General features: G+C 49.1%; 1 protein-coding gene across 2 annotated transcripts in view; it reads left to right on the top strand.

Annotated features, from left to right (window-relative positions):
• LOC138808459 (calcium-binding protein 1) overlaps positions 1 to 26,058 on the top strand; it is a 29,838-nt gene extending 3,780 nt beyond the window's left edge. The window contains exons 1-7 of one of the 2 annotated variants that reach the window (XM_069994716.1): positions 8,574 to 8,919; positions 14,621 to 14,797; positions 19,728 to 19,758; positions 20,019 to 20,162; positions 22,166 to 22,275; positions 22,496 to 22,643; positions 25,601 to 26,058. In XM_069994716.1, coding sequence (XP_069850817.1) covers positions 8,875 to 8,919; positions 14,621 to 14,797; positions 19,728 to 19,758; positions 20,019 to 20,162; positions 22,166 to 22,275; positions 22,496 to 22,643; positions 25,601 to 25,626 — 681 coding nt within the window. In that variant the 5' untranslated portion in view covers positions 8,574 to 8,874 and the 3' untranslated portion in view covers positions 25,627 to 26,058. Of the gene's footprint in view, positions 1 to 8,573; positions 8,920 to 14,620; positions 14,798 to 19,727; positions 19,759 to 20,018; positions 20,163 to 22,165; positions 22,276 to 22,495; positions 22,644 to 25,600 lie in introns of those variants that run through there. The other variant, XM_069994715.1, reaches the window with a different exon arrangement.
• The last annotated feature ends 1,706 nt before the right edge of the window (positions 26,059 to 27,764 follow it).

Below are 27,764 nucleotides of genomic sequence, written 5' to 3'. Positions count from 1 at the left end.
ATAAGATCGACAAGTGCCTTGCAGAGTATCACCAAGTTACACAAGATAAAAAAAAATATGCCAGGGACTGGGAAGGTGGCTCAGTGGTAGAGTGCTTGCCTTGCATGCATGAGGCCCTGGGTTCGATTCCTCAGCACCACATAAGCAAAAAGAAAAAAGCCGGAAGTGGCGCTGTGACTCAAGTGGTAGAGCGCTAGCCTTGAGATGAAGAGCTGAGGGACAGTGCCCAGGCCCAGAGTTCAGGCCCCATGACTGGAACCAAAAAAAAAAAAAAAAAAAAAAAGCCAACAACCTGGATACTAGCTAAAGAGCAGCCTTTATATGTTATTTCTTTGTGTGTGGTACTGGAGCTTGAACTTGGGGCTTCATGCTTGCTGGGCTGTATGCATTACTGCTGAGCCACATCTAGCCCTATGTTTTTGTTTTTGTTTTTAAGATGGAGTCTCACTACCAGTCAAACAAACACCTGAGCAGCAATCTGCCTGTTTCTAGGCTTCGCATTTTCACTGGGATTACAGGTGTACACCTCCGTGCCCAGCTTCCTCCCTGCAATCTCTTAGACTTTTCTGCCCTGTGCTGAGCGGACATCACAATCTCAGCCTCCCATATAACATGGGATGATAGACGTGTGCCATCCTCAGCCTCCCGAGTAAGCTAGACTGGAGTTGGCTAAGGCCAACCTTTATGGTTTTCTGAATAAGGGTCTGTGTAAGGTATTTCAAAATATATAATCATACTGCCTTATGTAATCACACTGCCTCTGAGCTGGCTGAGGAGGAAGGCTTTGAAGAAGCTGATTATCAGCTGACTGTCCCTAGTTCTCTTTCTGTCCCCAGCTAAGGACTTGCCAACCAGCTGCCTGAACAGATAATGTCCTGTCAGAAATTAACTCAGAGCAAGCGTGTCCGTGGGCTCTGGGTCTTGGAAGATTTGTGCTCTTACTCTAGGCTTCCAAAAAACCCTTGTAGAGGAGGCAAATCAAATAAAAACGAGTGGCTCTGGCCCATCCTTTGCCCTTTCCAGCTAAAGAGCCATCTCTTCTGACTTGGCTAGGCCCTTCCAGTTTCCACGCTGTTCTGCATGTAAAAGAGGCACTGGCTGCTTATGCTAGTAAACTGAGCTACTCAGGAGGCTGAGAGTTGAGGATTGTGGTTCAAAGGCAACTCGGGCAGACAAATCTGAGAAATTCTTATCTCCAGTTAGCTACCAAAGAAACTGGAAGTAGAGGTGTGGCTCAGATGGTAGAGTGCCAGCCTTGAGCCATAAAAACTCACGGACAGTGCCCAGGTCTGGAATTCAAGCCCCAGGACTGGCATACGCGCACACTCGGGTGCACGCACACGTGCACACGTGCGCACACACACACACACACACACACACACACACACAAGAGAGAGAGAGAGAGAGAGAGAGAGACAGACAGACAGACAGACAGACAGAGAGACAGACAGACAGACAGACAGACAGACAGACAGACAGACAAACAGACAAGGGGAGGGCAGATCATAGTATTTACAAGTGAATAAAAAATAGTTTTGCTACTCTGGAATAGTTTTTTTTTTTGTTTTTTTTTTTTTGTTTTAGTTTCCTTGGATTAGATGTGGAGCCAGGCCATGATGGCTGTGTCCTAATAGATTCAGCTTCAGGCCTGTGTTTTTGCTTTCCATTACAGGGACTGTCCTTTAGCATTTTTTCACTCAAGGTTCATGTTCCATCACTTGAGCCACAGCTCTGCTTCTAGCTTTTTGGTAGTTAATTGGAGATAAATGTCTCAGACTTTCTGCTGGCTTTGAACCTTCTTAATCTTCAGATCTCAGCCTCCTGTGTAGCTAGGATTATACCTGCTCCAGGTCTGTGCTCTGGAGGTGAGAACTGTATGTGTTCCTTTAAAAACAAATTATTTGTGTTTACATGGTGCTGAAGAATCGAACCCAGGGCCTCATGCATGCTAGGCAAGCCCTCTACCATGAAGCCATACTCCCAGCCCTGTGTGTTTCTTATTCCTGCCCCAGCCAGGTCTTTACTCTGGGAACCTCAGAATAGGGAAGAAGAAGGTGAAATTGTGGGTAGCATCAGCCATAGGTGATAGGAATCAGTTGGTTTTGAATTCTCGGGAATGTCTGGATGTCTGCATTTGCCTGCAGCTATTTTGGGAAAGCAACAAGAGTGCTTGAGCCCTCCACCTAGAGCCCACTGAGTAATTGCACAAGTCTGCTCTCCACATCCTATCCCTCTCAGCCATCTGTGCAGGTTCCTGTTATCACCCCTGATTTTAGAGATAAGGACACCCAGAGGGAAGTGACCTGCCTGAAGGTCACACAGTAAGTAAATGGCTGGAATTGTGCTGCAAGTACCACACTGGCATGCTCCCTGTCTGTCTGGAGTATCTCTTGTGTTATATTACACGCCAACCTTCTTCCGAGTATCTTAACATTGGGTTGGCATCCCAATGCTAAGGATACAACTGACAGAACTGGTCAGAAGGAGGCTGGCCTCCTCCTCCGTGTGTGTGTGTGTGTGTGTGTGTGTGTGTGTGAGGCTGGCCTCCTCCTCCGTGTGTGTGTGTGTGTGTGTGTGTGTGTGGCCAGTCTTGATGCTTGAACTCAGGGCCTGGGCACTGTGTGTGTGTGTGTGTGTGTGTGTGTGTGTGTGTGTGTGTGTGTGTGTGTGTGTGTGTGTGTGTGTGTGTGTGTGTGTGTGTGTGTGTGTGTGTGTGTGTGTGTGTGTGTGTGTGTGTGGCTGGCCTCCTCCTCCGTGTGTGTGTGTGTGTGTGTGTGTGTGTGTGGCCAGTCTTGATGCTTGAACTCAGGGCCTGGGCACTGTCCCTGAGTTTCTTTTGCTCAAGACTGGCACTCTACCACTGGAACCACAGTACCACTTCCAGCTTTTTCTGCTTATGTGGTACTGAGGAATCAAACCCAGTGATTCATGCATGCAAGGCAAGCACTCTACCACTAAGCCACATTCCCAGCCCTTTTTTGTGTTTTTAATTTTTTTTAAGTTTATTTAAATGTTTTGCTAGGCCTGGAACTTGAACTGTGGGCCTGGGCACTGTCCTTGAGCTTTTTTTTTTTTGCTCAAGGAGAGCGCTGTACCACTTGAGCCACAGTGCTACTTCTGGCTTTTTTGGGGTAGTTTATTTGAAATAAAGGTCTGATGGAATTTCCTGCCAGGGATAGCTTTGAACCATAATCCACAGATCTCAGCCTCCTGACTAGCTAGGATCACAGGTGTGAACCACCACTCCCAGCTCTTTTATTTTTATTTTTTTGGTTGGTCATGGGGCTGGAACTCTGGGCCTGAGCACTGTCCCTGAGCTTCTCAGCTCACAGCTAGCGCTCTACCATCTGAGCCACAGACCACTTGCAGTTTACCGGTGTTCAACTGGAGATAAAAGTCTCACAGAATTTCCTGCCTGGGCTGACTCTGAACTGTGATCCTCAGATCTCAGCCTCTTGAATAGCTAGAATTACAGGAGTAAGCCACCGGTGCCCAGCTTTATTTTATTTTATTATTTTTTTTGTCAGTTGTGGTGCCTGGGCGCTGGCCCTCAACTCTTCAGCTTAAGGCTAGCGCTCTACCACTTGAGCCACAGTGCCACTTTCGGCTTTTTTCTGCTTCTGTGGTGCTGAGGAATCGAACCCAGGGCCTTATGCATGCAAAGCAAGCACTCTACCACTGAGCCACCTTCTCAGCCCCCGGCTTTATTTTTATTTTTATTTTTTAAAGACAGTCTTGTAATACAACTCTGGCTGCCTCAGCCTCTAAAGTGCTTAGCTTACAGGCACACTACCACACCCTGCTCTGCTGTCTTTCCTAATCAGGAATAATCAGTAAGTGGCTTATCCTTCTCATCTCTCTGATCCTGTTATTCCATTCCAGAAACCAGAGCCATTGCTCACTCCTTACAGAAACCCCCACCTTTCAGCCTTGTTTTCATTCATTCCTTCATTCTTCCTTCCTTTTTTTTTTTTTTTTTCTTATTCTGGCACTGGCACTGGAGCTTTTGAACTCAGGGTCTGGGCACTACCTACCCCTTGGCTTTCTTGCTCAAGACAAGTGTTTTGCCCCTCGAACCACAGCTCCACTTCTGGGGGGGTTTTTTGGTGGCTAACTGGAGATAAGAGTTTCTCAGATAAGTCTGCCAGAGTTGGCTGAGAACTAGCATCCTCAGATCTCAGCGTCTTGAGTAACCAGGATTACAGGTGTGAGCCACCCAAGCCCAGCCCATTTTATTTTCTACTGAAAGTCAATCCATCTCCCACTCCAGCTCACTGCCTAGTTCAAGTTAGTTTAAGGAAGCTCTGAAGCCTCAGATTGGAACCCGTGGGTCGCTTGGTGCTCTTAAGTTTTAAGCTTACTTTAGCAAACTACCAATCCCTTTCTTTAAGCTTTTGACTTTTTCATAGGCACTTGCTTTTGGTCTCTTTTGTCAAGCTTCCAAGGACAGAAGCTTATCCCAAGGTCGACAAGCAGGTGCTATGCCCCAGGTTGGACTGCAGGGGGCAGGAGTCACCAGGTCTGAGTGACTGGTTACTGAACCAATGGGTGCCACCACACCTGGTCCTTTAAAACCTATGCAAGGCAGAGGAAGGTGACAATTTTTAGCTGCTTGCTGAGCCTTTTGCATGTGTTATCTCATTAGCTCCTCTCTAGAGGGCTTAGGGAAGTGTCATTAGAATCTCCATTTTATAAATAAAGATTCTGAAGCCCAAGGTACCAAGCAGCAGGGCAAGATTGGAATCCATGTCAGTCCAGCTCTGCATTCCAACAGCTGGCTGCAGCTGTCAGTTCCCTGGGGAGTAGAGTAACCAACACCAAAGTCAGGAGTTCACCTCAACCTATTAAATGAGAACTTCCAGGAAAGCTGTCCAAAGAACCATGTTTCTTCCCATCCATTTAGTAGCATGTACTGGGTTTATACCTGCAGCCTGACTCAAGCTCCTTTCTGATCCCTGATGGACCTCATCTTTTCAAGAGTTTACAGTCCAGTGAGGTGACATGCCTGTAATTCTAGCTCTACTTGAGAGGCAGAGATCGGAGGATTGAGATTCAAGGCCATCCTGAGTGGGGAAAAAAAAAAGTTTTCAAGACTCCCATCTCAACCAGGGTGCTGAGTATGTGATGGTGATCTCCTATACATGGGAGAGGCAATGTCTGGGGTGAGTGGCGTGTGCCTGTCAATCCCAATGACATGGGGGAGCACAAGTAGGGGAATCAAAGTCAGGCTGGGCATAAAAGCAAGGCCTTATAAGTGACAATAACCAACACAAGCTGGATAACAGGGGGCCTATAATCCTAGCTACTCAGGAGGCTAAGATCTGAGAATTGTGAGCTGAAACCATCCCTGAGCAAACAAATCTCTGAGACTCTTACTTCCAATTAACCAGTAAAAATCTAGAAGGGGAACTGTGGCTCAGGTGGGAGATTGCTGCAAACAATTAATAAATAAAACTTTGCAAATGGTTCCTAGATCTTATAGAAAACATTTTCCTTCCTTCCTTCCTTCCTTCCTGTTTTGCAGTGCTGAGGCTCAAACCCAGCCTGGTATATGCTAAGCAAGCATTCAATCAACTCCATCCTTAGCCCCCTTCTCTAAATTTTGTCTACAAGTCTTTTCTTATCCTGGATACTAAATCACATTACCTGTCACTTGCCTCATATTCTCAGAATTCTTAGGTTTTTCCCCCTCATAGCATTTATATGACATGTAATTAAATAATTATGGCCTTGCTCCTTACTATTTGCTAGAAATTTCACGAAAGCAAATGTCTTTTATTTTCTTTTTCTTTTTTTTGGGGGGGGGGTCTGGTCGTGGGGCCTGTACTCTGGGCCTGGGTATTGTCCCTCAGCTCTTCAGCTCAAGGCTAGCGCTCTACCACTTGAGCCACAGCGCCACTTCCAGCTTTTTTCTTTTTGCTTATGTGGTGCTGAGGAATCGAACCCAGGGCCTCAGGCATGCAAGGCAAGTGCTCTACCACTGAGCCACATTCCCAGCCCCTCTTTTCTTTTTTTTGTACTGGACTTTGAACTCAGTGCCTCAGCCTTCCTAGGCAGGCACTCACTTGAGCCATTCCTCTGGCCCTTTTAACTTTAGCTCATCTCTGGATTTTGGCTTGGGGTTGCCAGTGATTCCTCTACCCACACTCGTGAATAGCTGGGATTACAGGAGAGCCTGTGACACCGTATCTGGCCAGCAGGGAGCATCTTAATCCTGATGTTTGTAGTATCTCCAGAGCCAAGCACAGTACCAGGCATGTAAACACTGGGCAAATGATACTTCTTCCATTGGAATAATTGCTGATCAAGTCCTTATTATGTGGCACTCATTTCCTCTCTACACTTAATTAGCCAGATAGGGGAAGCCCCATTTCCAGGGGAGGAAAATGAAGCTGGGGAACAGGAGGTGATTGAGTCCTAGCCAGAACTCAACCCCAGACCCCTTATACTTCCTATTCTTTGAAAGTCTATTTATTGAACCTGATTTGTGCCCAGGCCAGGAAGTGCTTCCTTCATGCCCTGTTCCCACAAGAAACATTTTTGAAGAAGGCATTTATGTTGGCTGCTTGCTCCTTCCTGCCCTTTATGAATACACACACACACACACCCCAAGCACTGGTCGCTCACGCCTATAAGCCTCGCTACTCAGGAGATTGAGGCCATCCCAGGCAGGAAAATCTGTGAGACTTTTTTTTTTGTCGTGGAGCTTGAATTTAGGACCTGGGTGCTATCCCTGAGCTATCTTCTGCTCAAGGCTAGTGCACTACCACTTTGAGCCACAGCTCCAATTTTGGTTTTCTGGTGGTTAATTGGAGACAACAGTTTCATGGGCTGGGAGCCGGTGATTCATGCCTGTAATCCTAGCTACTCAGGAAGCTGAGATCTGAAGATCACAGTTCCCCGGCAGGAAAGTCCGTGAGACTCTAATCTCCAATAAACCACTAGAAAACCAGATGTGCCACTGTGGCTCAAGCGGTAGAGCACTTGCCTTGAGCTGAAGAGCACAGGGACAGTGCCCAGGCCCTCAGAGTTCAAGCCCCAGGACTGACAAAAAAAAAAAAGTTTCACTGACTTTCCTGCCTTGGTCTGGCTTTGAACCATGATTCTCAGATCTCAGCCTCTTGAGTAGCTAGAATTACAAGCTTGAGCCACTACCTGACTTATCTTTGAGACTCCTATCTCCAATTAACCACCAGAAAAGCCTGAAAGGAAGCTGTAGCTCAAGTGTTAGAGTGCTAGCCTTGAGCAAAAAAGCTCAGTGATAATACCTGGGCCCCGAGTTCAAGCCTCAGGATTGACACACACACAGGGGAAAAAAATCAGTTCTCTGGTCAACAGCAGCCTGACCACCACTGAGAGTCAGCCAAAGACCTCCTTGTCAATTCCCAAGGAGCCAACCTGTGCCACCCCTGGGCAGTGTTCTTGGCATCTTCCCTGCTCCCCAGACTGGACAGACATCTCAGGGAAAGGAGCCAGTCTGGATTGAAGCTCTGGGCTCTATGGTGGGTAAGCTTCCTCAGTCAGGGGCCTGAGGGTTGATCTGCCTCCGTGTCCATCTCTGGTGCCCCCTGCTGGAGAAAACTGGGTGCAGGGGAAACAGGTTTGCTTCCTCCCGGTACTCTTAATCTGACTCCAGTTTTAGGTCTCAAATGGGACATCTGAGGGCTTGAGATGAATTCACACCAGAGCCAGAATCTGGAGGGATGAAGAAGAACCAGTCAGCTATAAAGTTGCAGCTGCGGAACCACGAAGACTGTTTATAAAGAGCGACCCACTGCCCTGCACCCCATGGAAGCCAATGAACTGTCCTTACAATTCAGATAGAGGATGCAGAGAAGGTTTGGGAACCTTGCCCACGCCCTCTGTGCCAACACCAGCGCCAGTGCCATTTCTACCCTGCCCCTCCCTCCGTGTCTTCCCTTGGGCCAGAGAGCTCGTACCCAGCAGAGGAGGCAGAAGGAGGGAGCTGATCTCTGCTGACAACTCAGCTATACCACCTGCCCTGGAGCCTCATCCCCTTCCAGTGATGAGGCAAGTGTAAAAAATGGAGCGTAATGGAGACGTCATAGGATCTCTCCGGCCCCCAACTGGAGCTGCCTGCTTTCCATCCAGCTGCGATTGCCCAGGGGCTGTGAGGGCTGGCGTTTGTCCGGCTCACTGCTCTTAAAGAAGAGGCATACGTCTCCCTGGGGACTTGCGTGTGTGTGTGTGTGTGTGTGTGTGTGTGTGTGTGTGTGTGTGTGTAGTGTTTGTACATGTATGGAACTGTGAGCTGTGAGGCACCCTGGCTTTGGGGGGGAGCCCCCAAACTAGCCAGCTTCCTCTTCTAGATCGGCTGGCCTAATTCCCAGCTACAGATGCCACCCTGGGTCCCCCTCCCTGAAGCAATCTCCCTACAGATTTGGCAGTGGCGAGAGGAGGGGCTGAGGGAAGGGGAGAAAGATGGAGAGAGAGAACGAACTCAGCTCTAATCTGATGTAGATGATCCGGCAGCTTTCCAGCTCAGCTGCCCTCTGCCCCTCTGCCATCAGTTCTCCGGGCGATTGTGGGGTTTTTTTCCCCCTCCAGGCCCTGAATTCTCCCTTCTGCCTTTGTCTCCTTAAGAAAGTACCCAGAAAGTTAAACCCAGACACACACACACACACACACACACATACACCACAAAAAAAAGAAAAAAAGATCCAGACAGCAAGAAGAGGCAGACGAGTAAGAGAGCACGCGCGCTCAAGAAAGGGCTCAGCTCAGTCCTGCAGGAAGAGCAACACAGGCTGGAGGGAGGCTGGGGCTGGCAGTGACCCCCACTGAGTCACCTAGCCCTACAAGGAACCTCCTTCATGGACCCGGAGATCCCAAGAGGGGCTGCTTCAGCATAGAATGGGAAACTGTGTCAAGTCGCCACTGAGAAATCTTTCAAGGAAGGTATGTTTCTGGAGTTTTCACCCCCTGAGGCTGGTGGGGGGTGGTCCCTGAAGTGGGCCTGGGAATGGATGTCCATCACAAGCCTGCTGAGCTTTATGGGGTTTCTGTCCCGAGCTGCTTCCCCATTCCCACCTCTTGAGACCCTCTTGTCATAGTTTCTTATGTCCCTAGCTTGGAGCCAAAGTTAGGACTGAGAACTGTTTGGTAGGCGGGGGTGGCAGGGTCAGGGGAGGCCATGTTTGGGAATTTGTACAAGGGAGTTCTAAAAGAAACCACAGAGCTTTGGAGCTATGGATTATCCATGATATTCTTAGGATTTTTGGTGCACAGCCCTTGTTGAACAGATCGGAACACAGTTCCCAGGGTAGGCCCGGGGGCTCATTCATGTCCTCAGAGGGTCCTTTGAGCACCTCTCTGATGCTTTCTAAGCCTTCACATTATGGGTTTAGAAGTGCCTTCCATTGCAGTAGGCAGGACCCAGGACCTCCCTCTTCATACACCCGATAATCCTTGAATCAGCTCAGAGAGTCTCAAGAAAGGACCAGCCTGGTTTAGGACCCATGTTCCCATGTTTCATCCTTTGAGAAATCAGGGTGCCCAACAGAAATGTTGAGAGCTGGGGTATATGTAAGTTACTCACCAATTGTTTAAATGCTAGGATGATTCTCTTCGCAAGAATTCCTTTTGGGAGAGCTGTCTTTCATGCAGGTCTAAGTTGCATCTGCAGGGTTTTGCTTCACATGGGGCTCCATCTGTATTTCTAGCCCTCCGATAGTCAGGCCATAGAAGAGATTCAGATATCATTTAAAGGAATATATTTAAAGGCATCCTAGGCATGGTTTTCTCCAGTTCTTTCAGTTTCTCGATAAGGAGCTTGATGATTTCTCAGAGGAAGGTCACGTGACACAACGAAGCTCTTAGGTTAGCAAATGATGCCTTTTATCACAGCCCACCCTACCTCCTCCGTGAGTTTCACAGCCCCTTGATTTAGGACATTTCTGGCTTTCATGCCTTTCATCTCCCTCATTCGGCTAAGCTGCTCACATCAAATTCCATTTAATCTTTGCTGTTCTTGGATCCCTCTGAGGACTGATGGTTGCTTGTGTGTCTCCCCGGTCTCCTATAATCCGTCATCATCTTAGGAGAGACTTCTGCCTCCAAGGTGGCATCCAGGCTGATTCAGAGAGGCAGGAACTGATCGGAAGTAGTCTAGAGGACCTCGGGCAAACACCATTGCAAGGAATCCAGTCAGAGCTGGAGGAAGTGCACTTAATAACAAGCATCATCCTTCTGTCTCCTCCCCAGCTTCCCTCACACTTCAGTGCTTAACAGTCAAGCCACTCAGGTCTCCTCTTTCCAGCCAAATGACCTTGAACAAATTACTTAACCACTGTGCCTCAGTTCCCTTGCCTTTTGATCTTTTTTTTTTTTTTCTGTGTGTGTTGCTGGGGTTAGATGTCCAGTAAATTCTCTGCCATCTTAACATCTTAACCTGCTTGGCATATATGGTACTTGAATGGTATTATTGCCATTGTAATCATAACCTTTCCACTCTGGGCTTTAAAGAGAAGGAATGGAAGAAAACAGGAGAATGGGGGAGATGATGATGATGATGATGATGATGATGATGATGATTATGTATGCTGGGATCAAACCCAGGGACACACACACACACACACACACACACACACACACACACACACACACACACACACACACACACACACACACACACACACACACACACACACACACACACACACACACACACACACACACACACACACACACACACACACACACACATTTTTATTTTATTTTATTTTTTTGTCGGTTATAGGCCTGAACTCTGGGCCTGGGCGCTGTCCCTGAGCTCTTCAGCTCAAGGCTAGTGCTCTACCACTTAAGCCACAGTGCCACTTTCAGCTTTTTTCTGCTTATGTGGTGCTGAAGAGTCAAACCCAGGGCCCTCATGCTTGAGGGGCAAGCACGCTACCACTGAGCCAACTTCCCAGCCCCCTCACATATACTAAGTACAGACTCTGCCATACCTCCAGCTCGAAATGCCCTGAGCCCATGGATTCAGGCTGATGATCATACAACTCATCTCATTCTCTGTCATGTTTCTTTTTTTTTTGCTGGTCATGGGACCTGAACTCTGGGCCTGGGCACTGTCCCTCAGCTCTTCAGCTCAAGGCTAGCACTCTACCACTTGAGCCATAGCGCCACTTCCGGCTTTTTATGCTTATGTGATGCTGAGGAATCGAACCCAGGGCCTCATGCATGCAAGGCAAGCACTCTACCACTGAGCTACCTTCCCAGCCCCTCTGTCATGTTTCTTACATTAGTTGTAAGCATTGCTTTTTCCTGACTGTTTACAACCTGCTACCCTTACTCACCCTTTTCCACTAAGTATTTCTTGGCTAGTTTGCTGAGAAGATTGCTGACCATAAAGATAAGCGCCTTTCTGATTCCAAGCAGAGCTGGGATTTAGACCCTGTACCATGGGAAGTTAGAACTGGTGTTTTATTTCTCTCTAGAAGTCTCTCCCCCACCCCTTTGTCCTGAAGTCAGAAATGTTATTCATAGATTCCTGAATCTGACCTTTAAGGCTTAGTCCTTAAGCCACTCAGTGTGACAAATCTCCCCTCCCATCTATGAAACACCCATCTTCCAGACTTTCCTTGACCACCCTCAGGGACAAGACCCTCCACCTGTGTGCTTTTGGCTAATTTGTGTTGGTAGAAAAGTCCTAAGGTCAGGAGATATGCCGATTCCTCCTGTAGCCAGGACAAGTCCCTTTGGTGCTTAGATACAGTGTCTGCCTGTGGTTTGGCTTTCTGATTGGTAGCTAGGGAACTGGTAATGGTGATAGGTGAGCTGCTCCAGGCACTGAGCTAGGCAAGGACCAGGCTGTCAGGTGCCATCACAGGCTGGAGAAGAACAGCAGCTTCCCGGGGCAACTCGGTGCCAGGCAGTGTTATACTCAAGAAGTGCAGTGGAAATTCCCCAGTCACACCACTGGTTCGTTCTTCGGGGGAGCGAATTCCTCTTCATCCTTCTCATTTGTTTCCTGATTGGTAGATGTTCCCCTACTTCCTCTGGAGCCAGAAGTGAATGCCTTCTGGTACCCAGAATCTCTTCAGTTGCATCACCACCACCATCACTCTCATCACTATGGCAACTGCATTGATTTGGCTCTTCCCATGTGCCGGTACTATGCAGAACACTTTATATATGTAGTAGCTCATTGATTTCTCACAAGAATCCTGTATTAGAGAAAAGATTGTTCTTACTACAAAGAGAAGGAAAGTGGAGGCCGGGGAAGGGACCTGCCCAAAGTCACACAGCAAGCAAGTAGCAGAGCCAGAACTGGGCCCTGAGACTGCCCAAAGCCAGCATATTAAGCTGCCTCTCAGAGTGCTGTGCCACCTGCTGCCTCCTCTTTCCTGCCTGGCACTCATTCTGAGCCAAGTACATGAGATTCAGCCAGAAATGAAAAGTCTGGTTTTCTACAGCATCTTGTGAGAGTGTATCCCTCACTCCCAAGCTCTTTCTTTGGATCCCCTCCAAGGTGGAAGGACTTTCTTCATCTATGCTACCACCAGCCTGGATCCTCAAGTAGGAGAGAGTACTGTAGAGGCCCTCGGTCTTACCTCCCTGGGGCATCAAGTCCAAATGGATCCTTGGTCTGTCTGACATCCACGGAGTTCCAAAACTTCCTTCTTGCACTCACTGAGCTTGAGCCTTGGTCTGAGTTCCTTCAGCTTGGGTCTGAGTTACTGTGTTTCCTTTAGAAACCAAGACTCGCTCCTCCGTCTCTGGGCCTACAAGAATCTTAGGATGTTGAAAAGGATTAGAAAGGAGTCTTTATCTATAGCCTTTAGCTAAGGAGTATGTGGGGAAGCCTGTGAGAATAGGGTAGGGATGGCTCTGCTTGCTCAGACTGGCAGGACTGGCTGAACCTGGTCTAGGTATGGGCCATCAGTCAGCTGGGTCAACTGTCTGGAAATGGGGTATGATAGTGTGAGATGGCAGGGTATACAGACGGCCCTCAGGGGTTCAGCCTGCCATGCTAAAAGGAGCCCTCCCTACCCAGTGCAGGACATAGTGCCAACTTCAGTTCTGGAGAGGCTCTGGGCTTGCTGGGGCCAACAGCATGTTATGTCTAGATGCTGCTGTGTCCTAGGGGAGTCTGTGTGCAATGCTGACTTTTTATAGCTACATGGGAACCTGCAGGGAGGAGGAGGGGGAGCCAGGGCCTGGGAGCACAGCTATATTCGGTAAGCAGACAGGGCCTCTGCCTCAACCTCTAGGTCCTGCAGTCTAGCCTGGGCAAGGAGCCAGGGAAGGCAGGAGGGAGGAAAAGGAGAACTGCTGGAAAGCTTGCCACTCCTTTTTTTTTTTTTTTTTTTTTCTTTGTCAGTCCTGGGCCTTGAACTCTGGGCCTGAGCGCTGTCCCTCTGCTCTTCAGCTCAAGGCGAGCGCTCTACCACTTGAGCTACAGCACCACTTCCGGTTTTCTGGTGGTCTATTGGAGATAGAGTTTCACGGACTTTTCTGCCCAGGCTGGCTTTGAACCACGATCCTCAGATCTCAGCCTCCCGAGTAGCTAGGATTACAGGTGTGAGACACCGGCGCCTGGCTAGCTTGCCACTCTTGAGGTTACCAGAAAGAGTAGAATGGGGCCTGGAATGTGACTTGGTGGTAGAGTGCTCGCCTAGGATGCATGAAGCCCTGGGTTCGATTCCTTAGTACCACATAAAGAGAAAAAGAGAAAAGAGTGGAGCTGTGGCTCAAGTGGTAGAGTGCTAACCTTGAGCAAAAGAAGTTCAGGGACAATACATAAGCTCTGAGTTCAAGGCCCAGGACTGGCAAAAAAAAAAAAAAAGTAGAATGGGAGCACAGACATGCCTTGGTGGGCCCAGCTGGTGCTTTACATCAAGAAATCTGGTGGGCTGGAATGAATAGTCCTGCCCATTTGGAGGTGGCACACATCTATTTTGTCCCTGTCCTCACCCCTGACACCCTACCTGTCTTACTTGTGTCAGCCATGGTACCGCTGTTCCCATCCTCCAGTCTAACAGATGCTGCAGAGCCTGATTGCTCCCCTAGCCTTCCAATGAGCATCCAGCTGGGATCAGGCCAGGGAGACACAACATAGGCCCTTGGGGTTAAGCTGGGACATTGGAAATGTTTTTGGGAAAGGACATCGACACTCTGAGGGAACACTTCTCATTGGTGAGGACAGACACCTCTCCCTTGTTCAGCTTTTCTGTGTGAGCTTCTGCATGCACTTGGGCATGTGATTCTGTACATATGTATATCAGTATGTGTGTGTGTGTGTGTGTGTGAGAGAGAGAGAGAGAGAGAGAGAGAGAGAGAGAGAGAGAGAGAGAGAGAGAGAGAGAGAGAGAGAGAGAGAATGTGCATGCATGACCAAGTACCCCACCACAAGTATCATACCCAGCTCTTCCTGGAACAACTGTTGGCATCAAGGATCGGAGTCTCCATCTGTTGGACCAATTTGGTGCCTGCCGCTGCGTATCATGGGACTCCTTGAACTCTACCACCTGACTCTTGAGGAGAAGTCCCTACTAGACCAGGAGCCAGGCTGAAGCCAGGCCAGGACCAGAAGGGCTTAGATGGGCAGAGAGGTGACACCTGCCTCTCTTTTGTATTTGCTTGGTACTGGTTGAAGATGCGCCAGGAAGAGAAGAGCAACTATGTGGTGGTGCAGACCAGTGAGGAGGGACTGGAGGCTGGTGGCGAGCTCCATGGACCACTCCTGATGCTGGCTCAGAACTGCGCTGTCATGCACAACCTGCTGGGGCCTGCCTGCATCTTCCTGCGCAAGGGCTTCGAGAACAGGCAGCCTGTACGTAAGTTCAGCCCAGTGGAGCCTGCTGAGCTTGGCTTCACAGGGCGTGAGGAGGTACTGGGAAGAAGATGGGTTCTGTACACAGTACCTCCTGTCCCCCAGTGGAGACACCTCTAATGCTTCTGGGCCCCCTCCCACTCAGGAACTGATTCTCCAAAGTTTCCCACGCCTTGCTACAAAGTGAGCCCACACGTACTCGCCAGAAATAATATAGCAGATAAATTCTTTGGAGCACTGTGCCAATGAGTATATTGGTGCATTGCCCGTTATGAGCCTCAGCAACTCCTAGAGGTGGCTATTTTTTATTACCCCCTTTTACAGATGAGGAAACCAAGTCCCAGAGGAAGCACGGTTGAGGTTGTAGGTAACACTCACAAGAGGGTAGAGATAGTGCCTGGTGCCCGTGGCTTACACCTGTAATCTTAGCCACTTAGAAGGCTGAGATCTGAGGATCGAGGTTCAAAGCCAGCCCAAGCAGGAAAGTCCATAAATTTTTTTTTGGGGGGGGGGGCAGAGCCAGTCGTGGGGCCTGAACTCTGGGCCTGGGCGCTGTCCCTCAGCTCTTCAGCTCAAGGCTAGCGCTCTACCACTTGAGCCACAGCGACACTTCTGGCTTTTTCTGCTTATGTGGTGCTGAGGAATCAAACCCAGGGTTTCATGCATGCAAGACAAGCACTCTACCACTAAGCCACCTTCCCAGCCCCACTGAATAACTCTTATCTCCAATAAACCACTCAGAAAACTGGAAGTGGCGCTGTGGCTCAAGTGGTAGAATGCTTGCCTTGAGCTGAAGAGCTAAAGGACAGCACCCAGGCCGAGTTCAAGCCCCACAACCAACCAAAGAAAACCCAAAAAAAAACCAGAGGATAGAGCTAGGATTCAAACTCATGTAGTTTTGTGTGCTCCTAACAACTCTATGTATGTGGCATGGTCTACTAGAACATCCCATCCCCACCCCCAGAACTGGCTTTTGAACTGGCTTTGTACTCGCTCAATTTGCTTACTTATGGCAAGTGGTAGGTGCTCTACTACTTGGACTATGGTTCCAGTCCAGTGTTTTGATAGTTAATTGGAGATAGGAGTTGTATGGACTTTCTTGCTCTGGCTGGCTTTGAACCATGCTCTTCAGATCTCAGCCTCCTGAGAAGCTAGGATTATAGGCATGAACCACTGGTACTGGCTCCAGGAAACTTCTTTTTTACCTTTTTTTTTTGCCAGTTCTGGGACTTGAACTCCATCTGGTCTTTATTGAGCGTCCTTGCTCAAGGTTAGCACTCTACCACTTAAGCCACAGCTCTACTTTGGGCTTTTTTGGTGATTAATTGGGTATTCGAGTCACACACGATTTCCTGCCCAGCCTGACTTTGAATCTTGATCCTCAGACCTCTGCTTCTTGAGTAGCTAGGGTGACAGGCATGAACCACCAGCACCCAGCTTCCAGGAAGGGTGTTTTTTGGTTGCGTTTTGTTTTGTTTTTGTCAGTCCTGGGGCTTGAACTCAGAGCCTGAACTCTGTCCTTGAGCTTTTTTTGCTCAAGACTAGCACTCTACCACTTGAGCCACAGAGCCACTTCGAGCTTTTTCTATGTCAGTGGTACTGAGGAATCGAACCCAGGGCTTCATGCATAGTAGGGAAGCACTCTACCAGTAAGCCACGTTCCCAGCCCCAGGAAAGTTTTTATGATGATTAAATTGTTCTTAAAATCTGTGTTGTCTCAAATAGTAGCCAGTAGGCACATGTGAGTATTGCCCACATCCTAAATGTGACTAGTTCAACTAGTGAGCTGAATTATCCATTCGATTTCATTCTAATGCAAGAGGTATTTTATTTATTTATTTATTTTTTGCCGGTTGTGGGGCCTGAACTCTGGGCCTGGGCGCTGTCCCTCAGCTCTTCAGCTCAAGGCTAGTGCTGTACCACTTGAGCCACAGCGCCACTTCTGGCTTTTTCTGCTTATGTGGGACTGAGGAATCAAACCCAGGGCCTCATGCATGCAAGGCAAGCGCTCTACCACTGAGCCACCTTCCCAGCCCGTATTTTATTTTTTGTGTGCATCAAACCCAGGGCCTTCAGCATTCTAAGGACAAACTATTACTGGATTATACCCCCCAGTCTTCCAACATAAGTTTTAAAAAGCCACATGGGGCCAGTGGCTACTGTATTGGACCACTTCCTTCAGGTGACTGAATAGTCACAGGAAGAGGGTGATGGTGTCATTTTACAGATACAAACATTTGTAGCTTGCATTTATTGACTTGCACATGCTCAGTACAAGTCTTGTCTTATATGTTTACAAAGGCCCTTTAAAAGAGGTACTGGTCTTAACCTACACTATAGATAAGGAGACCAGGGCTCTGAGGAGAGAAATGACTTGCTCAAAATGCCACAGCTAGGACAGTCTTTGGGACTGTCTACTTCTAAGGCCCAAGGTCTTGTTCATTCCTTTGAGGGAAAATGACTGTGTAGCTACTTCCTCCCATCTGACCCCCCAAGTTGGTGCACACCACTTCCCTGCCATACCAGTGTGCATCCTGAGCTCTAGTCCAGATCACATCACCCAGACCCCTCTTTGTATAGAGCAAAAGACACAACAGTGTGTGAACCAAAAATACCCAGGCTCTGGACACAAGCATACTGTGAACGGGTGCCTGGCTTTGCTGTTCCAAGAGTTCTGGGAATACAAGAGGACTAAAAGAGGAAGGTAGGGGCTGGGAAGATGGCTCAGTGGTAGAGCACTTGCCTTGCATGCATGAGGCCCTGGGTTCAATTCCTCAGCACCACATAAGCAAAAAGAAAAAAGCTGGAAGTGGCGCTGTGGCTCAAGTGGTAGAGCGCTAGCCTTGAGCTGAAGAGCTGAGGGACAGTGCCCAGGCCCAGAGTTCAGGTCCCACGACCGGACCCAAAAAAAAAAAAAAAAAAAGAGGAAGGTAGGCACTGGTGGCTCATGCCTGTAATCCTAGCTACTCAGGAGGTTGAGATCTGAGGATCACGATTCAAAGCCAGGCCAAGAAGAAAAATCCATACGACTCTTATTTCTAATTAACCCACCAAATGGCCAGAAGTGGAGCTGTGGCTCAAGTGGTAGAACACTATAGCAGTAAAGGGAAAAAAAGGCTCAGAGACAATACCTAGGTTCTGAGTTAAAGCCCTAGGACCAGCATGCACACACACACACAGACAAGGGGAGCTGGGTGCCAGTGGCTCAAGCCTGTTATCCTACCTACTCATGAAGCTGAGATCTAAGGATTGTGGTTTGAAGCCAACTTGGGCCAGAAAATCCCTATGCGACTCTTATCTCCAATTAACTACTCAAAAACTGGAAGTGGGGCTGGGAAGGTGGCTCAATGGTAGAGCGCTTGCCTTCATGAGGCCCTGGGTTCTATTCCTCAGCACCACATAAGCAGAAAAAGCTGGAAGTGGCGTTGTGGCTCAAGTGGTAGAGTGCTAGCCTTGAGCTGAAGAGCTGAGGGACAGCACCTAGGCCCAGAGTTCAGGTCCCACGACCAGAAAAAAAAAAAAAAAACAGAGGTAGCACTGTGGCTTAAGCGGTAGAGCACTAGCCTTGAGCACAAGAGGCTCAGGGACCCACAACCAACAGCAACAAAAGAAAGAGCCAAGGGGGATTGCTAGGCCCTGAGTTCACCCCCAGTACCAACACCAAAAATAACTAAATAAGCTATTAATTTTTTAAAAAGTCTTGGAACATGTGAGCCTGTCTGGGGACAGGAGGACAGGAGTGGCATACCTTAGTGCCACTGCTTGAGCAACCTTTGAAACCAAGGCCTCCTGTGGTAGCCAGAAAAGAATCCCTGAAGGCTGGTCCTCCTCCCCTCAGCTGTAAATACAGCCTGGGACCTGGGGAGCTTGCAGCCTGCTTGCTCACATCCACTTTCAACATCAGCACCCCTTCCCTTCCTACTCCATTCTCGGACTTCCCAGTGCTGGTGCTCCTCTTCTGGGGCCAGTGTAGAGTGGGTGGACAGTTAGTCTGCACTCACTCACCCTGGCCACATTGGCTGGAACAGCTTGTGTGCACAACAGAGCCACTCTGCAAGCTCATTGTGCTGTGCCTGCAGCGATGTGTTCAAACATCCGGGTGCCCACACCTGCCTTGTCTTCTCTCTGCCCCAAGGCAGAGAGCTAGAACACTGTGAGGCAGTTTGGAAACTTAATCATGTCCATCTGGTCACCCATATTCATTCCATGCCAGTCTGGCTTCCTCTTGGGCAGCCCTGGGGCCATGGTAATCTCTATCTGGAGCCTGCCCCGTGCTTCCTCTGGGCCTGATCTTTGGAGATTTCACCATCATCTGTTTTGACACCTGGACTCAGGGTTTCCTTGGGCCCTGCTGAAAGCTGATGTGCTTTGGACCCTGGCAGCTGCCAGAGGCACTAGTGGCCTCCAGGGTCCTATGCCATGTCCTGTGACAGGGCAAGGTGTGAAGATGGGGCCAAGTTGGGGAAGGTGGAGTGCTGCCCGGGAAGCAGGGTGCACCCCCCCCCCCCCCGCTTCTCCCTCTGGGGCTGCCTATGTGGTCCCTGCCTCCCCTCCCCCTGCAATCCCATCTCCTCCCATTATCTTGCAGGCTTCTGCTGCTTGGCTCCTCCTACATTCTCTTCTCTCTGTGGTGACCTCTTCCAGTCCTGTTTTCTTTACAGATTTTGCTTCTGGACCAGCTCTGCCTGACCCATTCTTGTGTCTGAAATAAGGCTGTGGCTTGGGGAAGTGGCTGGGTCCTTGGGATTCAAAACAAGCAGGGGAGTGTCTCTGTGGCCTAAGGAGCCACACCATCTCCCTTCAAGGACACCATCCAGACAAACCTCCGCTCCATTCCCATCACCTTCCATCCAGTGTCCCCGTTGACAGAATTTTGTGACTTCCAGTTCCCCCACCGCTGTGGCTAATAGGACATGTTCTTTTGTTTCAGGACAGATCACTTCGGCCAGAGGAGATCGAAGGTAAAATTTGGCCCTTGGGAAAGGGAGGTGTGGGAGGGAAACTGAGAAGAGAGGCAGAGACACTTGGGGCTCTACAGGGAGCAGGGGCCCTGCACTGGTACCAGCCATCAAAGGAGTGAGCCTGAGGTGAATGAGGGGCCCTGGAGTCCTGGGATCTCCTGAGACCATCTCTCCAAACTGGCTGGCCCTGGGCTGCCTTTGCTCCCAGATGCTCTGCTGGTCCTGCTTCCAATTACATCTGCTTGTATTTGCTTCCCCAGAGCTCCGAGAGGCCTTCCGAGAATTTGACAAGGACAAAGATGGTTATATCAACTGCCGGGACCTGGGGAACTGCATGCGTACTATGGGCTACATGCCCACTGAGATGGAACTCATCGAGCTGTCTCAGCAGATCAACATGAACCGTGAGTCCCTCTGCAGACACCTCCTTCCTTCCTTGTTAGACAGGCCTGGGGGACAATGTTGCTTGCCCTCCCCCCCAAAAAAAAATACTTCCAGCTCTGTGCTCTCAATTTCCTCACCTGTGAAAGGGGAATGGAGCACAAGAGTTAATTAGGAGGTAGTTTTTTTTAACAGTCCCACAGCTAGCTGGCTCACAGTAAGAAATGATCAGAAGGAGCTGGGCACTGGTGGTTCATGCTTGTAATCCTAGCTACTCAGGAGGCTAAGATCTGAGGATCACAGTTCATCACCAGCCTGGGCAGGCAAATCTGTGAGGCTCTTTATCTCCAATTAACCACCAGAAAACTGGAAGTGGAGCTATAGCTCAAAGTGAAGAGCACTGGCCTTTACCAAAAGAACTCAGAACAGTACCCAGGCCCTGATTTCAAAGAAAGAAAAAAAATGATCAAAAGGATGTTCTATGGGTTTTGTTGTTTTGTTTCATTGTTTGTTTTTTTCCTTTGCATGTATGTGTGTGTTTGCTGGTGCCAGGGTTTAAATTCAGGGTCTTACGCTCACTTGGCTTGCTTGCTTGGCTGATTCTATCACTTCAGCCAAGCTTCTAGCCTGGCTTTTTGCTGGTTATTTTGACGGTAGAGTCTTATGAACTTTTCTGCCTGGGCTGGCTTTGATCCTTCTAAATCTCAACCTCTTGAATATGGATTACAGGCATGAGCCATCATTGCCTAGCTCTTTTTTTTTTTCTTGGCAGTACTGATGTTTTCTATTTTAGTCTATATTTTCTTGAGACAGGGATCTAGATACAGACATTTGTTTTGTGGGGGGACAAAAGAGAGCATTGGAATGGAGTAGGAAGTGAGAGAAGAAAGGAAAAGAGCAGACCTAGGGCAAACTCTCCAACCAGCTACCTGTGAGTGTGCTGGGAGCTCTGGGAGGTGATATGGGACCCTCTTACCCACCTATTCTGTCAGCAGGGGGTTATTCCCTGCTACTGGCTGAGCAGTCCCCGGATGACAACCGTTATAAGTAGGAAGGTAGGTGCTAACCCTCTGGCTCTCCCACCAACTGAGAGCCACTTGGAAGTTGGGTTGGTGTTTTCACAGCAAGGGTAAAGCTTGGGACATGGCCTGTGACAGCCAGGCACCCAACGCTTCAATATCTCTCTTCTGCCCTTCTCTGAGCGCGTCTGGGTCTCTCCATCTGAACTTCTTTTATTTTTATTTTTATTTATTTATTTATTTATTTATTTATTTTTTGTCGGTCGTGGGGCTTGAACTCTGGGCCTGGGCGCTGTCCCTCAGCTCTTCAGCTCAAGGCGAGCGCTCTACCACTTGAGCCACAGCGCCACTTCCGGTTTTCTGGTGGTTTATTGGAGATAGGAGTCTCACGGTCTCTCCTGCCCGGGCTGGCTTTGAACCGCGATCCTCAGATCTCAGCCTCCTGAGTAGCTAGGATTACAGGCGTGAGCCACCAGCGCCCGGCTATTTTTTAAAATTTATTTTGGAGCGTGAACTCAGGGCCTGGGTATTGTCCCTTAGTTTACCTTTTTTTTTTTTTTTTTTTGCTTATGACTGGCATTCTACTACTTGAGCCACACCACCACTTCTGGCTTTTTGATGGTTAATCAGAGTTAAGAGTCTTATAAGCCAGGTGCTGGTGGCTCACACCTGTAATCCTAGCTACTCAGGAGGCTGAAATCTGAGGATTGCAGTTCAAAGCCAGCCCAGGCAGGAAAGTCCGTGAGACTCTTATCTCCAGTTAACCACCAGAAAACCAGAAGTGATGCTGTGGCTCAAGTGATAGAGTGCTCACCTTGAGCTGAAGAGCTGAGAGACAGCATCCAGGCCCAGAGTTCAAGCTTCACCCGACCCTCCTCCCCCCCCCCCAAATACCTTTGACCTAGAAAAAGGAGATAAAGAAGGGATTGGCAGCCCTCAACTAACAAACACCTAGCTGGAAGTGGAGATAGGATGGGTTGTGAGTGACCTAGCCCTTCTTGCTTCAGTGGGTGGCCATGTGGACTTCGATGACTTTGTAGAGCTTATGGGACCTAAACTCCTGGCAGAGACAGCAGATATGATTGGAGTAAAGGAACTGCGGGATGCCTTTCGAGAGGTGAGTAATAGGTAAGCACAGGTGGGTGGGGCAGGCTGTTAGGGTTCCAGTCTCCAGATAGCTGCTTGAAAAGAAGCCCAGCCCCGGGTCCCAGACCAGGGAGAGAATTTTAACCCAGAGGGGACCTGAGGGAAAGGAGGCTTTTGAAGTAAAGCTCAGCCTTGGATCTACTGCTGACAGTCTCCATGAGGTAGCTACCTTGCTCTCCTTCCTGCTCTAGTTTGACACCAATGGTGATGGGGAGATAAGCACCAGTGAATTGCGAGAGGCTATGAGGAAGCTTCTGGGTCATCAAGTGGGACACCGAGACATAGAAGAAATTATCCGAGATGTGGATCTCAACGGGGATGGACGAGTGGACTTTGAAGGTAGGTGGAATTTGAAAGTGAGAGAGTGGCAAGCCAGCAGTGGCCATCTACGGAGTCCTCCAATGGTGTATCCAGCACATGATTAATTCAACCCAACTTTGTATTCCCTTGCCTTCCTTCCTCTTACCCCTCTACTGAATTCCTTGCCAATCTGTCCATCCCTCTATGCACCCATCCACTCATCCATCCAGCCATCATCCTTCCATCCATCCACCTTTCTACTATTCTGATTTTTTTTTTGCCAGTCCTGGGGCTTGAACTCAGGTCCTGAGCACTGTCCCTGAGCTTCTTTTGTTCAAGGTGTGGCTGGTGGCTCACACCTGTAATCCCAGCTACTCAAGAGACTGAGATTTGGGGCTGGGAAGGTGGCTCAGTGGTAGAGCGCTTGCCTTGCATGCATGAGGCCCTGGGTTCCATTCCTCAGCACCACATAAGCAAAAAAGAAAAAAGCCAGAAGTGGCGCTGTGGCTCAAGTTGTAGAGTGCTAGCCTTGAGCTGAAGAGCTGAGGGACAGCGCCCAGGCCCAGAGTTCAGGCCCCATGACCGGACCCAAAAAGAAAAGAGGCTGAGATTTGAGTATCACAGTTTGAAACCAGCCTGGGCAGAAAAGTCCATAAGACTCTTATCTCCAATTAGCTAGTTAAAATCAAAAGTGGAACTGTGGATCAAGTGGTAGAGCACTAGTCTTGAAAAAAAAGTTTAGGGACACACACAGGTCCTGAGTTCAAGTGCTAAGTACTGGTACCAAAAAAAAGTCGTATATCCAGACAACATAATATTATTCAGCACTAAAAAAAGGAATGAGCTTGGCTGGGCGTCGGTGCCTATAATCCTAGCTACTTAGGAGGCTGAGATCTGAGGATCTCAGTTCACAGCCAGCGTAGGCAGGAAAGTCCATGAGACTCTTATCTCTAATTAACTGTTCAAAAAGCTGGAAATGGAGTTGTAGCTCAAAGTAGTAGAGCACTAGCCTTGAACACAAAAGCTTAGGGATGGTGCTCAAGCCCAGACAGAGTTCAAGCCCCAGGACTGGCAAAATAAAAAGGAATGAGCTATCGAGCCATGAAAAGACATGGAAGGACTATAAATGCATCTTACTGAGAAGCCAATCTGAAAGGCTATACAGTATATGGTTCCAATTATATGACATTCTGGAAAAGACAAAAATGATAGACAAGCCAAGCACCAGTGGCTCACACCTGTAATCATAGCTACTCAGGAGGCTGAGATCCAAGGATGGTGTTCGAAGCCAGCCTGGGCAGGAAAGTTCATGAGACTATTATCTCCAATTAACTACCAGAAAACTAGAAGTGGTGCTGTGGTTCAAGTGGTAGAGTACTCACCTTGAGCTAAAGAGCTGAAGGACAGTGCCCAGACCCAGAGTTCAAGCCAGAAACAACAACAAAAAAGATAACAAAAAAATCAGAGGTTTCCAAGACACAGGAGATTTGGGCAATGAAACTACTCTAATGGAGATATATCATCATATATATGTTTGTCCAAACTCATAGAATGCAGCACCAAAAGTGAACTCTAAACTGGGTGTGCAGGTACCTGCCTATAATTGCAGCTACTTGAGACTGAGGAAAGAGGATTGTAAGTTCAGAGGCAGCCTGCACAACTTATAAAAGGGTCTCAGTAGTAGAGTGCTTGCCTAGTATGCACAGACCTGTGTTCATCAAATCAAATGTGCCACTCTGTGTGGGATCTTTCTGGTGGGGAGCCTGTGCATGTGTGAGTGTGGGTGCAGAAAATCTCATATTTTTCAGTCCGTTTTGCTGTGAAACAAAAATTGTTCTTAAAAAGGGTCTTGAACACTGGGAGCTGGTGGTTCACTCCTGTAATCCTAGCTACTCAGGAGGCTGAGATCTGAGGATCATGGTTCAAAGCTAGTCTGAGCAGGAAAATCAGTGAGAGTCTTTATTTGTTGTTGTTGTTGGTCGTGGGGCTTAAACTCTGCCTGAGCGCTGCTGCCCCTGAGCTCTTCAGCTCAAGGTGAGCACTCTACCACTTAAGCCAAAACACCACTTCTGGTTTTCTGGTGGTTAATTGGAGATGAGTCTTTCAGACTTTCCTGTCCAGGCTGGCTTTGAACCACAACCACAATTCTCAGATATCAGCCTCCTGAGTAGCTAGGATAACAGGCATAAGCCACTGGTGCCCGGCTTGTGAGACGCTCATCTCCAATTAACCACCAGAAAGTGGTAGAGCACTAGGCTTGAGCAAAAAGAGCTCACGGACAGTGCCCAGGCCCTGAGTTCAAGCCCCACAACTGTCAAAAATAAATAAATAAAGTCTTGAAGGTCTGAGAGCTGGGCCTCTCAGAAGGCTGAGATCTGAGGCTCTCAGAAGGCTGAGATCTGAGGAACTGGGTTCAAAGCCATTCTGAGTAGACAAATCCAAGAGCTTCCAGTTCACCAGTGAGAATCTGGAAGTGGAGGTGTGGTTCAAGTGTAGAAATTCAGCCATGAGTAGAAAAGCCAAGGAAGAGTATGAGGCTCTGAGTTCAAGTCCTAGAACCACTCCCCACCCACCCCCCCCCCAAAAAAAAAAAGAAAGAAAGAAAGAAAAAGAAAAAATAAGAGTTTTGGGAAAGGAGACCTGTTATAGGAAAACTGAGAGGAGACAGAAGATGGGAGGGAGGGAGAGACAGCATGCAAACCATCTTGCGAGTTGAAAATGAGGTGTGAGTAAGCTGGAACAGATGGGGGTGTAGTACAGAAGGGGAGAGTGGGAAATGTCAGGACACTGGACAGCGCCCGTGGGAGCCTTGGGATGTTTGAGCAGAGGTCAGATTGCAGATTAGAAAGAAGCCCTGGCCGCTGGGTGGAAGAAGGGTTGGAGGGGCAGAATGGACCTGAGGGACTGGACCCCATTCAGTTGGGAGTTAATGGCGGTAGGGAAGGCGGCTCGACCCTGACTGCTGCCACCTCCTGTCCCCCCCTGTCCCCTCCCAGAGTTTGTCCGGATGATGTCCCGCTGAGGCCTTGAGGGCCCCTCCAGGACTGCCAAGCCCCCACAGGTGGGGCGAAGAGGAGCAGGAACTCGCCTCGCCCCGCTGTAGCCGCCGAGAGCCCAGGATGTACTGGCGGAAGGGGCCTGCCTGCACCCCGGGGAGGTACCCGCCCCGGACCCCCACCCCTCCGCACTGTGAAAGACTCACAACTCCTGCAACTGGAAAGGGGGCGCCCGCCGCCGAGGAGGCCACCGCGCCAAGCCGGCAGAGGTCACGCCAGGCGCCAAGTGCCATGTGCCCAGCCGCTGCTGGCTGGGTGGGCGGGGGAGCCCGCCAGCAGACCCCACACAGCATGTCTGCCCAGGGGCAGAGCCTCTCGCTGCCCTCCTTAGCTCTATGCCTGTCCCAGCTCGCCTCAGCCCTGTGATCTCAGAACCAATAAACATGTTTCCAAGAGAATGACAACCAGGGATGGTCTTTGCTTCTCTGTCTCTGTCTCTGTCTCTCTCTCTCTCTCTGTGGGCTGGGGAGGGGGGATATGTGTCTGTGCCTGTGCCTGGGCATGGTCCTGGGGGGTAGAACTCAGGGCCTTGATCTCTCACTTGTATTTTTTCACTGGAGCCTGGCATTCTCCCACTTGAGCTGCAGGGCCACTTCCAGCTTTTTGGTGTCTAATTGGAAATAAGAGTCTCACCAACTTTTCTGCCCGGGTTGGTTTCAAACCACAGTCCTCAGATCTCAGCTTCCTGAGTAGCTAGGGTTACAGGTATAAGCCACTGCTTTGCTTCTTGAGCCTGGTTAGATGATGCACTGGATATAACTAACACCTGCACTCCCAGAACTGGCTGGTCTTCCCTGTACCCTGCATGCAGTTACTGAGTGTCCTGCTCAGTAACATAACCCTGCAACTTCCAAGACCTGGTGCTCTTCTCTAAGAGGGGGATGGGGAGAGGTGATTGTGTAGTTAGGGAGGAGGAGTGCTGGGGAAGCATCTCACAGGGCTGGACCGTTTCCTGACTCACTCCTACTCCATACTGGTTAGGGAGACAGACATGACGTAAACACATCTGGTGTGACCTTCAAGCAGGGTAGAATTAGGAGGCCAGATTGCTCTAGGGAGAACTTTCCTGAGGAAGTGACATCAAGGACTTTTCCCTGGAGGAAGTCCTAACCGTTTGAAGAGACAGGTGTCAAAACAGCTGCTATGTCTCCTGAGGTGGGAAGCGGATATATAGTGCTCAGGCCTTGAGTTTGCTTGCTGTGTGACTTTGGGCCAGTTGTGTGCCTTCTCTGAACCTCAAGTGTCATGTGGCAGAGTTGATAAAAGGATTAATATAGAGTAAACACAAGGCGTTGAATTGTATACTCCTGGGGCTGCCAGATGTGGGCAACTTTGGGATTATGCAATGGGGCCATATAGAATAGAGCCACTATAGGCATTGCAATTAACTTCTGCAAATGAAGAGTTGAAGGAGCCCAGGAGAATTGTGGGTAGGCTCGGGACATACTTGGATACGCAAGGTAGCCAGTATATGCCAACTTACTGGTTCTTTACCATGAATAAGAATCACCTGGGCCAGGCACTGGTGGCTCACGCCTATAATCCTAGCTACTCAGGAGGCTGAGATCTGAGGATCATGGTTCAAAGCCAGCTTGGATAGGAAAGTCCATGAGACTTTCTTTTTGTCAGTCCTGGGGCTTAAAATTCTGGGCCTGGGCACTGCCCCTGAGCTCTTCAGCTCAAGGCGAACACTCTACCACTTGAGCCACAGTGCCACTTCCGGTTTTCTGAGTGGTTTATTGGAACTAAGAGTCTCACAGACTTTCCTGCCCAGGCTGGCTTTGAACCATGATCTTCAGATCTCAGCCTCCTGAGAAGCTAGGATTACAGGTGTTAGCCACTGGTGCCCAACTTCCTTGAGACTCTTATCTGCAGTTAACCACCAGAAAACTGGAAGTGGCTCTGTGGCTCAAGTGGTAGAGTTGAAGAGCTCAGGCACAGTGCCTGACAAAAGCCCCATAACTGACAAAAAAAAAAAAATCACCTGGTGTGTGTGTGTGTGTGTGTGTGTGTGCGCGCGTGCGTGTGTGTGTGTGTGTGTGCGCGTGTGTGTGTGTGTGTGTGTGTGTGTTAGTATTGGGGTTTAAACTCAGGACCTTGGCAC

The sequence above is a fragment of the Dipodomys merriami genome, unplaced genomic scaffold, assembly GCF_024711535.1.
Source record: "Dipodomys merriami isolate MVZ:Mamm:240054 unplaced genomic scaffold, mDipMer1.0.p SCAF_45, whole genome shotgun sequence".
Classification (NCBI taxonomy): domain Eukaryota; kingdom Metazoa; phylum Chordata; class Mammalia; order Rodentia; family Heteromyidae; genus Dipodomys; species Dipodomys merriami.
Note: the sequence above shows the minus strand (reverse complement) of the source record. Positions and strands in the feature narration are given on the sequence as shown.